The sequence below is a fragment of the Conger conger genome, chromosome 1 (genome assembly GCF_963514075.1).
Source record: "Conger conger chromosome 1, fConCon1.1, whole genome shotgun sequence".
NCBI lineage: Eukaryota > Metazoa > Chordata > Actinopteri > Anguilliformes > Congridae > Conger > Conger conger.
Window position 1 is genome coordinate 24,594,931 of NC_083760.1, and position 13,048 is coordinate 24,607,978.

At 40.0% G+C, this 13,048-nt stretch overlaps 1 protein-coding gene across 1 annotated transcript in view; it reads left to right on the top strand.

Moving 5' to 3' along the window:
- The window catches only part of mdga2a (MAM domain containing glycosylphosphatidylinositol anchor 2a), a 246,608-nt gene that overhangs the window by 176,916 nt on the left and 56,644 nt on the right, over positions 1–13,048 (top strand). The window contains exons 9-10 of the mRNA XM_061247358.1: positions 319–588; positions 11,172–11,320. Coding sequence (XP_061103342.1) covers positions 319–588; positions 11,172–11,320 — 419 coding nt within the window. The remainder of the gene's footprint in view (positions 1–318; positions 589–11,171; positions 11,321–13,048) is intronic.

Genomic DNA, 13,048 nt, shown 5'->3' on the forward strand with positions numbered 1-13,048 from the left:
GAAAAATGAGGCGTCCAAAATTCCTAAATAGCCATTTAATTTTTTTTTGTTTTGTTATGGATAGAAGGCCTGTGGTATGCTTGGATTGGTTTAGAACTACACAATATGGTGCGTGAGCTTGTGTTTTTTTTTTGGTTGCTCCTGAAGAAGCAGCCCTAGAAACAATTTCTGATCGACCGACTAACTCGCTTGTTCAGTGAGTCCCGCAGCAATAATGTCTTCTCACCAGAGGGCAAAAGGATAAGCCATGGGAACTGGGCCTATTCAGATCTCATGAAAGTTCCCAGTAATCATTCTCCCTTCCTCCTTCCCCTGCAGATCCTCCCACCGTGGAGCCAGTGTTTACGGAAATTCGACAGGGCCTGACTCGCACCTTCGCCATGAGCTGTCGGGTGCTGCGAGCCCACCCGTCGCGGGTTCTCACGTACGAGTGGCGTCTGGGCTCCAGACTGCTGAACACGGGGCAGTTTGACTCGCAGGACGAGACGGAGTACAGCGTGAGGAGCCTGAGCCGGGAGGGCTACGGCGAATACACCTGTAACATCACCAACGAGGCCGGAGCGGGCCGCTGCAGCTTCCTTGTTACAGGTAACCTACTTCCTGTTCTCTCGCAGAATGTGGAACGAAGAAATGCTGTATTCCTTGCCATGAATATTTTACCGCTGTTTCACCAAGTAGATAATCATCTTTAGTTCAGCTTGCATTGCAACATCTTTGCTTCATCTATTATCAGTTATTGCCTTACTTGCAGTGCATTTCTCCTTATAAATTCAATGTAGCTGGAAAATTATTATTTATGCATGTATTGTGTAAAATCCTTGTTAGTACCTATAGGCTGGAAAATGTAAAGTATAAACACAGCGCACCATTTACCTGTTAAAAGGGAAGTATGCTTCCTTTTCCGCTCATTAATAGACTATGGGCCCTGTTTTGCAGTGAAGGTGCAAATCTAGCAGTAACTCATGCTTGTGGCAATCGAAGGCACATCCAACTCCATTTGGTAATTTTGTGAGATCATAGTGCACCTGCAGCACAATTGTAAAAGAGGTTGGTTTAAGAAGAATAAATTGTCGGTTTGATGGTTTGGATTCATTATGGCTAATTAGATTGGCCAATTTCTTCACCTTAAATCCTAATACCTCAATAACATAGCCAGTTTATGGTTTGGCCATGTCAGATAATTGTCTGGAAGATGTAGGGTTGCCTTATGGTTATTTATCTCAGAAAATCTTAATCAAGAACATGATGTCATGCTCAAGATAGCCTGGAAGGGCTGCAGGAAGGCTCATGTGGTTAAGGCATCGCACTACGGTGCGTGGATGAACCTCACAGACTCGGATTGGGTCCAGAGTACACCAGTGACGACTGGCCAGACGCAAAACAAGCCATAGCCTGCAAACTAGACGAGGAAGATATGGTACATATGAATGGTTCAGTTTGTGCATTTTCATCTTGATAAAAGCCTGAAGTATTTATTAATTATTCATGCATATAGACTGTGCACCTTTTTCATTTTTTCTATTTTGCACATTCAAGGTAATTACGATAGGACATTTAACAATAGGACATATAAACTCCACCCTGCTGTGGTCAATGAAATGAAAGGCCAAATAAAAACGGCCTGAAAAGGAGATGTTGAGCAAACATTTCTAATGAGATCACAATTACCAATGGCTTTTATTAATGATTCATTTTACATAAAGTTTATGAACATAAAATAAGTGTAGCCTCATTAAAAACATGGAATGCTATTATTTAGTGGCACAAGTTACCATAGAAATATTTCAGTTGGAAAACAACCTTCATTTCCATTTATATCCTAGAAATTCTTTCTGTACATACAAACAAATCTTCACATCGCCAAACATTTTCATTGACACACTACGTTTTTATGCCTGGACAGAGGGGGAAAATATATTGTTTGCAAAGGACAAAATCAGCAATTCCACTGTCACTTTCACTGTGAGGATTACAGACAAATTCCAAAGCACCATGCTCTTTTGTTTGCAACTTTGCCTATCTCTAGCTCTTGTGGTGCTTGCTTACCATGCTACACGCAGTGCTGTAAGTCAGTTTTGCTAAAAGTGTCTGCCAAATGACTAAAGTGTAAATTGTAACTATAAATTGTCTGACACTGTTACAGCAGGACACATTCTGACAGCATTTGAAAAACAAAAATCAGAATAGCTGGCCTTACCATCTGCATAGCTTCATTTTTCCTGACAAGTCGCATTTGCACCATCGGCGCATTTCCAGAGTTGCGAGGAGCGGGCTTGTCTGTCATGTCACCCTGAGCGATTAGTGAGGATCGGCAGGCAATTTGTTGCTTTGATTTTGTGCCACTTCATAAGTAGCCCAGCCTCTCTCCTGGTGCTGGCGTTTTTCCCCAGAAAGGGCCATTTTTTCACTGCCCTTTAATATTCATGCATCAGACTCCCAGATGGCAGTGATCAGGCACCAAATCCACAGTAGAAGATGTGCCTACTGATAATACACACTGTGGGTTATTCACTGAGACCTAGTGATGCCACATAGTTTACTCACTGAGATACTGTATGTCTACTGATGAAACATACTGTAGGTTACTCACTGAGATATACCTATTGATGATACATACATTACTCACTGAGATATACCTACTGGTTATACATACATTACTCACTGAGATATACCTATTGATTATACATAGGTTACTCACTGAGATATTGTATATCGACAAATGGTTTCTCACTGAGATACTGTATATTTACAGATGATACATACACTCAGTTAGCACATTATTTGGTACATTTGGTATTTGGTATTTGGTTTTTTTTTTACTTATTAAGTCTTTTGAGCATCAGAGATGCTCTTCTGCATACCACTGTTGTAATGAGTGGTTATTTGCATTACTGTCACCTTCCTCTCAGCTTCCAACAGTCTGGCCCTTCTCTTTTGACCTCTCATTTATAACACATTTCTGCCCACAGAACTGCTGCTCACTGGATTTTTTTTTTCCGCACTATTCTCTGCAAACTCTAGACACTGTTACGTGTGGAAAATCCCAGGAAATCAGCAGTTTCTGAGATACTCAAACCACCCTGTCTGGCACCAACAATTCTATGGTCAAAGTCACTTAGATCACATTTTACCCCCATTCTGATGGATGATGTGAACATTAACTGAAGCTCCTGACCCGTATCTGCATGAGTGCATGCATTGCACTGCTGCCACAAAATTGGAAAGTAGTTTGCTTATACTCAATTCTGACATTTGGTCTGAAAAACAGCTGAACCTCTTGACCACATTTGCATGCTTTTATGCATTTAGTTGCTGCAATATATATTATTGACTGACACCCCTCTAGCCATGTACATTGTATTGATAATCCTACTTTGCAGAGCAAGTCACAGATAGGATTATATCACGTTCAGCTCTCCCATCTATCCGGATTTGAGCCATCTGGCCATGGTGGCTACCAAAAGTGTTGAAGACTTATTGCCTTTGGGATACGCAGCGCTATTCAAAAGCATGCTTGAATCAAAATCAAGTATACTCGGGTTAGGCTACCCTCACTTTCTCCATTATCACCAATTCAATTCAAAAATAAGGTGGTGTTTAATTAACAGGTTGATAAGCAAGTTATATTCAAAAAGGCACCCAGGGGAGAAAATGTGTGATTTCTGCCTCTTTGTTGATTTGTATGAGTGTCTTTCTCATACAAAGGTGGTTTCGCTACCCCATGACTCCAGGAATGAGGGCCTGATGCTGAGGCACTTGTAATCCTCCATGGTGGGGTTCTCTCCAATATCCTGACATGAAAGGGGAGAGTGGTCTACGGACAGGCCTCCCCGGTTCTCGGTGATTAAACAGGGCAAGTTGCTATCGTGTGCCCAAGCGGCAGGTTGGGAGGACATCTGTGGTGTTGCAATAAATGCCTGTCAGGATGGCTGTTGCACAGCTCCGAGGAACCTGACATGAAATATTCATTAATCGGATAACTTTGGGGCACAGTGCTTGGGGGGGGGGGGGGGGGGGGAGAGCTGCAGTGTCAATGCTGCTTGTGTAATGAGAGGCCAAGTCTCATCGTAATTACTCGTAGCTGGGCCTTTTCACTGATGACCTCATACACTATTGTCGGCCTATGGCTCTCCTTCTCCCGTTTTTATCTCCATGGTGCTTTCTTTACATATATTCTTTAACATTTTCCGGTGGATGTCAACGCTCCGACCGCTCATTCAGAATTTTACCGTTTGAACCCCACCGTACGCAAACCTACGGCCTCCAGACAATTCCCCTCCGGATGGTGCTGTTTCAGACAATGGCGCATGCGACACAGTCCAGGGGAAAAAAGCGGGCAGATGATTCAAATCTGGTAATTACGCCTGACAGCCACTTTAAGGGTAATGGATGTACAAAGAGAATATGCTGTGTGCTGCACCCGCAGGCCCTACCAACTGTTCGAGGAGACTGAGGGCTGGTTGAGTGGTCTGCTGTAACGGTCAGGGGAGAGAGAAACACCTGGGGCAGCACACTGACCGATTAGGCACGAAGGGCCCCCGGACCTCTGACATATCTGCGTGGTCGGCTGCGGTCACCTCACAGCTGTAAGGCCCTGTCTTTACGGATCTTGTTGTTCCCCCGTGGCTGTGCTTTCCTCCCTCCATTGGAAGACGTGCTGTCGAGGTAGACACGGGCGGACAAATCATAAATCCATTTAGTATTTCTCTGGGCTCCCGAAGAGCAAAATCTTGTTGTTGAGCCAACATTTTGATAGGCCAGGTTTACCTGGTTTACCTGTGTGTGTGTGTGTGTGTGTGTGTGTGTGTGTGTGTGTGTGTGTGTGTGTGTGTGTGGGTACTACAGAGGAATACTTGAGGTAGCATTTTGTTTTTTGGACATAGGCACAGAAAAATAATTGGAAGCTAAATAATTGGAAGCTAAACAGGTAAATTATCTATCCAAATAAAATACAGATTCTTATGTGTGAAAACTCACCTATAAATCAGGGCGGCTTGATATGTCTGACTGGTGGTGGCCATTAACCAATACTCATGCTATAAACATTGTTTAATTAAATGTATTATTTCATACAGTATTTTAAAAAAATTTTTAAAAAGCATGCATCGGATCATTTTGATTCTCAGGAGAAATAAATAATTAAATCCTTGAACTGAAAGATTGAATCAACATCTGTTACCGTATTATTTTGTGCTTACTTTGTTCACCATAGTAATTCTAAAGGAAAATGATCTTTATCTTCAATAAATTCAATAGTCATAATATTCAAATATGAGTAATCCTAATAATCCATTTTGGTTATCTGCATACCATTCATGGTTATTAGGTGGGAAGCAATGCAAGACCAGTTCGATAATTGAAAAATGCTATGCACATCAATAGACCCAGATCACTTTGTAACATGTAAATGGGAGGTGGGGGGAAATGAAAGAAAATAGGATCCAAAGCAGATTAAATTAAACTGAGCCGTTGCAAAAATGATTTCATTAGGCTTTAATTAGATATTGCAGGGGTTGTGTTCTGTCAGTATTAAGTACAGTACAGTATATCCTATTATAATCTATTAACTGTGGCTTTGATGGAAGCAGAACAAAATACAGTGGGGTTCCGATATAGCACTGCTTGGCACCAGACATGTTAGGAATGTATAAAAACACAATAAAAACTTGAACAGATGTGTTGCCAAACACTTTGACTAACTTTGACTATTTGTGCATTATAGATAAAGCAGGCCGGTTTCCAAGGCCGTTAATACCCTTTTTGCATAATGCAACTTCAAAGACAGACATTTCCCCAAGCTTATTTTATGTTATGCTTCAAAGGTAATGGATGCAAACTCTTGGCATATAGAGCTGTGTGCTCATGCAGGTCATACATTATGTACATAAGTAGAAGGGCATGTCGATATGAAATATTTCGCCATATGATGCCTTTAAAATTAATACATAAATTAGAATAATAAAAAGTTTGAAAAGTTTCACGGTTCCAGTCTGGACATTGGTTGTTAATACGAATTCCAACAAACCCATACATTTAGGATTTATTCTTTTATTGGTACATATACAACTTAAGTAAATCTTCACATTTATTTACTACTTAACCCTTGCGTTGTCTTAAGGGTAAAAAAAAATTTTCTATGCAAAATAGATTTGGGGTTTAAAATTCAATTAAGCTGCTTTATTTTAGGGGTTTAGTGAAGGCGGGTCATTTTACAAGGGGAGTATGCAGAATGTTAAGACTACACAAGGGTTAAAGTCTGCATCTTGCATCTACTATGGCACTAAACATCACATTGATTATATCATTATCATTATCATTATATAATTTATGTTACTCAATATGATATAATTCTAGCTCTTTGCCTACAATACAGAGGGAAAATATAGACTGTGCGTGTGAGCTGTAGCAACACTCATAAACCTCACATTACTCTGTGACTCTGTGTGCAAGGCCAGTGTGTGCCGTCTCATCAAAATTAATGAACTTTAAAATGTAATTCCCTAGCATGCTACAAATGCAGCTCAGCAACCGTTATATGGGTGGTAAGCTGACAAATACAAGCAAGCTTTGCTATTAGACTGCACTGTGACATTATTGTGCTTCAGGGCACATTTCTACTGTAGGTATTGCCCCAAAGAGAGGCTTTTTTTTGGCTGGTGACCAGATTTTCTGTAAAAAAAAAAAAATACATAAACAAAAACAAAACAAATGTGAGATGATTGCTTTTAATATATGTATGAGCAGACTGACAAATAATATGTACCATATCCAAAATGCAAATAAATATATTAAATAAATATTGTACATATTGTGAGTGCCATAATAAAAAAACTGCAGAATCACATTTAGCAGAATGGCAGAGCATTACTGTTTCATAGTTGAATGAATATGAATATGAATATGAATATGAATACTGAATTCCGGTAGGGACTTAAAACTTGTTGTCTCAGTCTCTGTATTTTCTTTAATCTGTTACTCACACATTCTAAATTTACTTTTGTTTAATCGCAATCGCTTTAAAAGCATACATAAATATTGGGTCTAGTGAGCGTGTATGCCATTCAAGTGCAAGGCGGTATCCGATGAGAAACTTTTGAATAACATACTTTCATACTTAACATATTCTACTATAAAGAGATTTCCTATCGATTTCTGTCTCAAGTTAATAATGCATGAAAGCAGTTATCAAATATTCATGACACACTTTACGTAAATGCTTTGTATTTTTTGCCATCAAAATTAATCTTCAGGGCCTTCCTAATATAAAGTGCTACCAGCCCTTGCAGCAGAAGGAGAGGTGCTGTGGAAACACTAACACATTTTGCTTCATAAGAAAACTGAATGAATTCAATACATTTCATTGTTGGAATTCATAATTTATCATTATTATGTGTTTTTGCCTTTTTTGGGGCTTACCTATTGCATTTGCCAGAGGAGCTACACTGTTATTTTTTTCCTTTGTGTGTGTATGTGTGCACGCATGTGAGGGTATTTGTGTGTGCATGTGCGTGTGTGTGTGTAAGTGTGTGTAAAACTTCAATGATGTTCTGAAGAAGCAAAGCAAGAATGAGCAGCAAATTCGCCAAATGAGAAGCCAGAGTTCTTTGAAGCCAGAGTTCTGAAAAAACACTACATTTACACTACAGATTTTCTCGTTAAATTACTAAGTAAATCATAGTTCTAAAAGCAGTGCAATTTTAACATTGTGCTTTTATTTTACTCTTGTAAATATTAAACTCCCTTTGAACACAATTGTGCAATGTGGCCAAATGATATTATATTTTGCAGCCATAATGAGGGAATATTCATTAATCACACCTAATTCAAACAACAAATACTGCCAAGTTATTACAGTGATGTTCTGAAATGAATTTAGTTCATTATGGCTCAAAATATTTTGATGGTTCCCATGAGCCACTTGGAAAAATCATAACATCACACAACACTCTTTCAAACATGGCAAGGCAATTGTGTATTTCAGTGGGTTTCAGAAATCACCAGGGCCAGAAGGCAGAAGCAACAAGAAACACTAGACACTAAAACCTACCTCAACTAGTAGCTGCACAAGTTCCGTACACCCTCTCAAAATGAATTCCAGTTCTCAGCCTTCTGCGATAGAACAGGTTTTAATTGTGGCCATGAAAAAAGGAAATTCCAAGGTGAGCAATTATGATTTCCCCCCTGTTTCAAGAGGAGCAAAGTGTGCTTGTAGAGTAAATTTGCCTTCACTAAGGCAAACATCCCAACCACATCAACCCTACTCCTTTTGGGCTCCTGCGGGCAAATTCTGCAGGATTGCTGAAAGTGTCTGTGGACTCATTCTGTCTTAATAAACCTTGGATAAAATAAACACCGCTCCTTGTGACAATTTAACAGCTATAACCTGCAGAGATCAGCAAATACCCATTCCCAATTTCATCTGGATTCCTCTGACACCTAGATTTATCTGGATTTAACATAACTTCTCTATAGCCCCACCCTACCCCCCAACAAAAATAGAAAATTATATTCTCCAGCCGCCCCAACTGATGATTTTGCAGAATGACTGGTGGCACTTAAGGCTCACATTCCTGATTGTAGGCATATTTTCCTACAGCGTTTACGTATTAATGATCAGGGCTCATTTCACGGAAGCTGAGATCTACAAGGTGCAATAGGTTTCTACTACTCTTTTTGGAGTGTTTCATGTACAAAATTGTATGCAGCAATTGCTATGAATCTACAAACATATGTCACAAGCACATTTATGTAGACAATAAGTAAATTGACTGTCGTTCCCATCTGCCTGCCTTATTTTAGTTTTGCACAGAATTTTTGCACTCCTCATCTTGCAGTCAGATTAAAGTAGAATCATAGGCCTACACTGTAATATAAAATGTCATTTTATTTCATTTGAACTATTACATCTCCCCGGTAGGCGATATACCTAATATAGGCTGCAGTTTATAGTGATGTTAGGTGTTTTGAAAGATACAAATAAACCTGCCACCTAGAAAGCCTAGAAATCAGTCATATCACCTGTGACAAATGGTCACACAATTTGCAGCCGCACCAAATGTAGGCCTGGCCGATGTGCATGCTCCCAGGCCATTTAACCTCAGTATCCACACTCAGTGTCCACTTAATTGGGTATACCTTTCTGGTACTTTCTAGTGCTTGAATTCACGCTGCGAATCTCCAATTTGGCCACATCCCAAATATGCTCGGATGGTGACTGTGGTAGCCATTGGAGTACACTGAAATCATTGTCATGTTAGTGGAACCAGTTTAAGATGACGTATACTTTTAAACATAGCGCGTTATCCTGCTGGAAGTAGCTATCAGAAGATGGATAGACTGTGGCCCTAGGATCTCTGCCAAGAAGGTCACAGAAGCATAGTATTTCTTATTACTATATGAAACTATATCATTCAATCATCAGTTAGTGCGATCACAGAAGATTCTCTCTAGAGCCTTCCTCTGTAGTCATCGCAGTTTGCGTCACAAGCGATGCATTTTTGCAAAAGCATGTTTTGACAAGATATTATGATCTGCGGGTGACATTTGCAGCTTGTCTGTGGCAAGTTTGTTTTTATTTTAATAGGGCACAGACAGGTCTTCCTGCTGCATCCTCCCGCATGGCTCATCAGCTTTCAATCCTCCTTTGCTGCTGGGTTTTGAGCTGCCATGTTCTTTGAACCCTTAGCGTTGGGTGCCTTTACGATACAGGCTTTTTTCTTGATTAATCACAACTCCAATGTTCCCTGGAATCAGTTCGACACGTGAGGAGAGGAGACGCTAAAGAGCTCCTCCCATCTCCCTTTCCAACGTGCCTATGCATTTGACTTCAAAGTATCTGACAGCCCTGTCAACCCCCACGCTTCCACATGAATAGCTTCTCGACTGCGTCGGAAGGATGTCCATTTTAATATACGTGGTACAGGCTGGGTATTGCGGAGAATTACAAAAGTACACATGCACTACCATCACAACCTCCCAAAATGAATAGAAAGCCAAGAGTTAAGCTTGAATGTAAAATGTTAAAAAAAAAAATCATATATTTGAAGCAGCAGGTCAGCAAGTTGAAAAAAAGGTTTTGTTAATCAACCAACAAGTGTTCAGCGCAGAAAATGGCAGTTTAACAATAAAAAAAATAATAGTCCTCTTTTTTCTACTTTGAAAAAAGAATGCCTTCACTGGCAGAGATCAGGATTACAGCCGGATGTCTGTTTTATTTACATTGGGAATTTTCATGAAAGGAACTGATCCTGCATTTGAAGACAGTACTATAAATGGTGACCTACTCAAATGACTTGTTTCAAATTTTATGAATATCATCGCATATTGTTCAAGTCATCATGCTTGTAATTTTAAATCCATGAGTAGTTAACTTGATTAAGTACTTTAGTGATGCTGCATATACACTCACTCAAAGTCACTTAGGTCACATTTTTACCCCATTTTGATGGTTGATGTGAATATTAACTGAAGCTCCTGACCCATATCTACATGATTGTGGTTGGGTTAGGTTAGCAGAACGAGTGGACACAAATGGAAATTCCCTACTGATATTAGGAAGTATCACACAGCGAATGGTCAATGTGTGGAATAGCTTGCCAGTGCATGTAGTGGCAGAAACACTTGGGGTTTTCAAGACCAGGCTTGATGCGGTGTTAGATTCTATTTAGCTTTTAGGCAAATTAGGCAGTAGGTACACTTAGAGGTAGGAAAAGACAAGCATTGCTGGGCTGAATGGCCTGTTCTCGCCATTACCTTATATTATGTTATGTTATGTTATGTTATGATTGTATACTTGTATTGTATACTTCTTGGTCAGGGAATGTTTTTAGCCAGGACCTGTTGCTCATGCAAGTCAGATGGACGCACTTACATTCTCTTACATTTTAAGCATGTCTGGGTAAGAGCCTTAGCTAAATGAATGCGAGATAACGTCATGTAATTCGGATGCAGCAAAGCGGTTTTTACTTCTGATGCTATGTTGGCAATGACAGCACTGTCCAGCTGTATTACCGCTTTGAAATTAAGCCGTATAAATGGGAGATATGTCAAACGCAGACAATGCAAATTGCTTGGATAAAGGAGTCTGGTAAACTGCTACTTCCAATCCGTGGTCAGGGTTGACGAGAGCCACGCGTAACAATATGCTGATGTTGTTGGTTTTTTTTTTATAGGAAAGGCCTATCCTCCAGAGTTCTTCTACGACACGTACAGCCCACTGTGGCAGAACCGGCCCCGCGTCTACGCTTTCAAGCTGCAGTGGACACAGATGAACCCCAACGCCGTGGACCGAATCATGGCGTACCGCCTCGGGATTCGGCAGGTGAGAGAGAAGAGCACCTCCGTCTCCCTCCTTCCTCCTCCTGCCTTTAATGACTGCATTTTGCACTCCAGGCAGCCTCCCCAGCTGTCTTCTCAGGTGGAGAGGTAATTTGAACATCTGCAGGTTTCGCTGTGTAGATGCCGCGGTGCTCTCTTTCCGCAGTTCAGAGGCAAAAACAACTCTTTGCCTCACGTCTGAAAGAAGTGGCATTTTCCCCCCACATACTGTAGACATGTGCATCTGCTAGTTTATTCAGTTTTAACATATATGTACATACCTGGCTTTAATTAACACTTGTGTTGGAGGCTGTGCTTTATGTTTAGATATACATTACATTACATGTAATTTGGCAGTCTTTTTATCCAATGTGACTTAGAGTTGATTTTAGACTAAGCAGGAGACAATCCTCCACTGGAGCAATGGAGGGCTAAGGGCCTTGCTGATCAATCCACCGACCTTGCGGGTCCCAATCATGTACCTTAAACACTACACTACATTATATGTTGGACTATGCAAGTATTTGAACTGAGACACATTTTGTTGTTTTGGCTCTGTATTCCAACACATGCTTAATCACAGTTTGAAATCACGCGATAACATTTGGCTTCGGAACAATGTTTTGACATGTAAGTAGTCTGGATGCTGACATTGGGTTACATATAGACTTCTATAGACTTCATGCACCATTCATAATCATAGTATAGTAATGTAATATTTGTAACTCATCTAGTCCAGAATATGGAGGGGGACTAGAATTTGTCGGTGGAGCGAATGTGTTAATTATTTTTGTTTCTTGGAAAAATTGTCATGAAAAAATTGAAGTTAAATCGTAAAGTATGCATACTTCTACCAAAACTTCTATGCAGTTGTTTTACTTGGATCAGTTTGGAACACATATCTAAAGCTCCAGGATGATATCAAAAACTCAAAAACACATATGCTGGTGGGCCTTTAATATATCCTCCTAACTGCCATCAGATTGAAAAACAACTATCAAGTTCTAGCATTTGTCTACACTGTAAAATTCTTGATGTTCCCCTGGAAAATATGTTAGGCATGGTTAATTGGACAGGGCTTTGTGTAGAGTGAATAATGAGCACCCATATGCTCTCCTAGAATCCAATTTATTGTAACCTGACATATCTATAAAAACAGTATTAAGAGGATCTTCTGATTTTGTTTAATGCATTTCTTCACTTAGTGATCTCATTATTAGTTAGACCTAACACCAGCTTGTTAATGCAAATATTTAATCAGCCAACAATGTGGCAGCAACTAAATGCATAAAAGCTTGCAGATGTGGTCAAGAGGTTCAGCTGTTTTTCAGACCAAATGTCAGAATGGGGTAGAAATGTGATCTAAGTGACTTTGACCATGGAATGCTTGTTGATGCCAGACATGGTGGTTTGAGTATCTCAGAAACTTCTGATCTCCTGGGATTTTCACGCACTGCAGTCGCTAGAGTTTGCAGAGAATGGTGGGAAAAACAAAAAACATCCAGTGAGCAGCAGTTGAGTGGGCAGAAACGTTTTGTTAATGACAGAGGTCAGAGGAGAAGGTGACAGTAATGCAAATAACCATGCATTACAACAGTGATATGCAGAAGAGCATCTCTGAACACACAACACGTCAAACCTCTAAGTGGATAGGTTACAGCAGCAGAAGACTTAAGTCTAAAATTAAGTAATAATACCTAATAAAGTGCTCACTGATTGTACAATACTATGT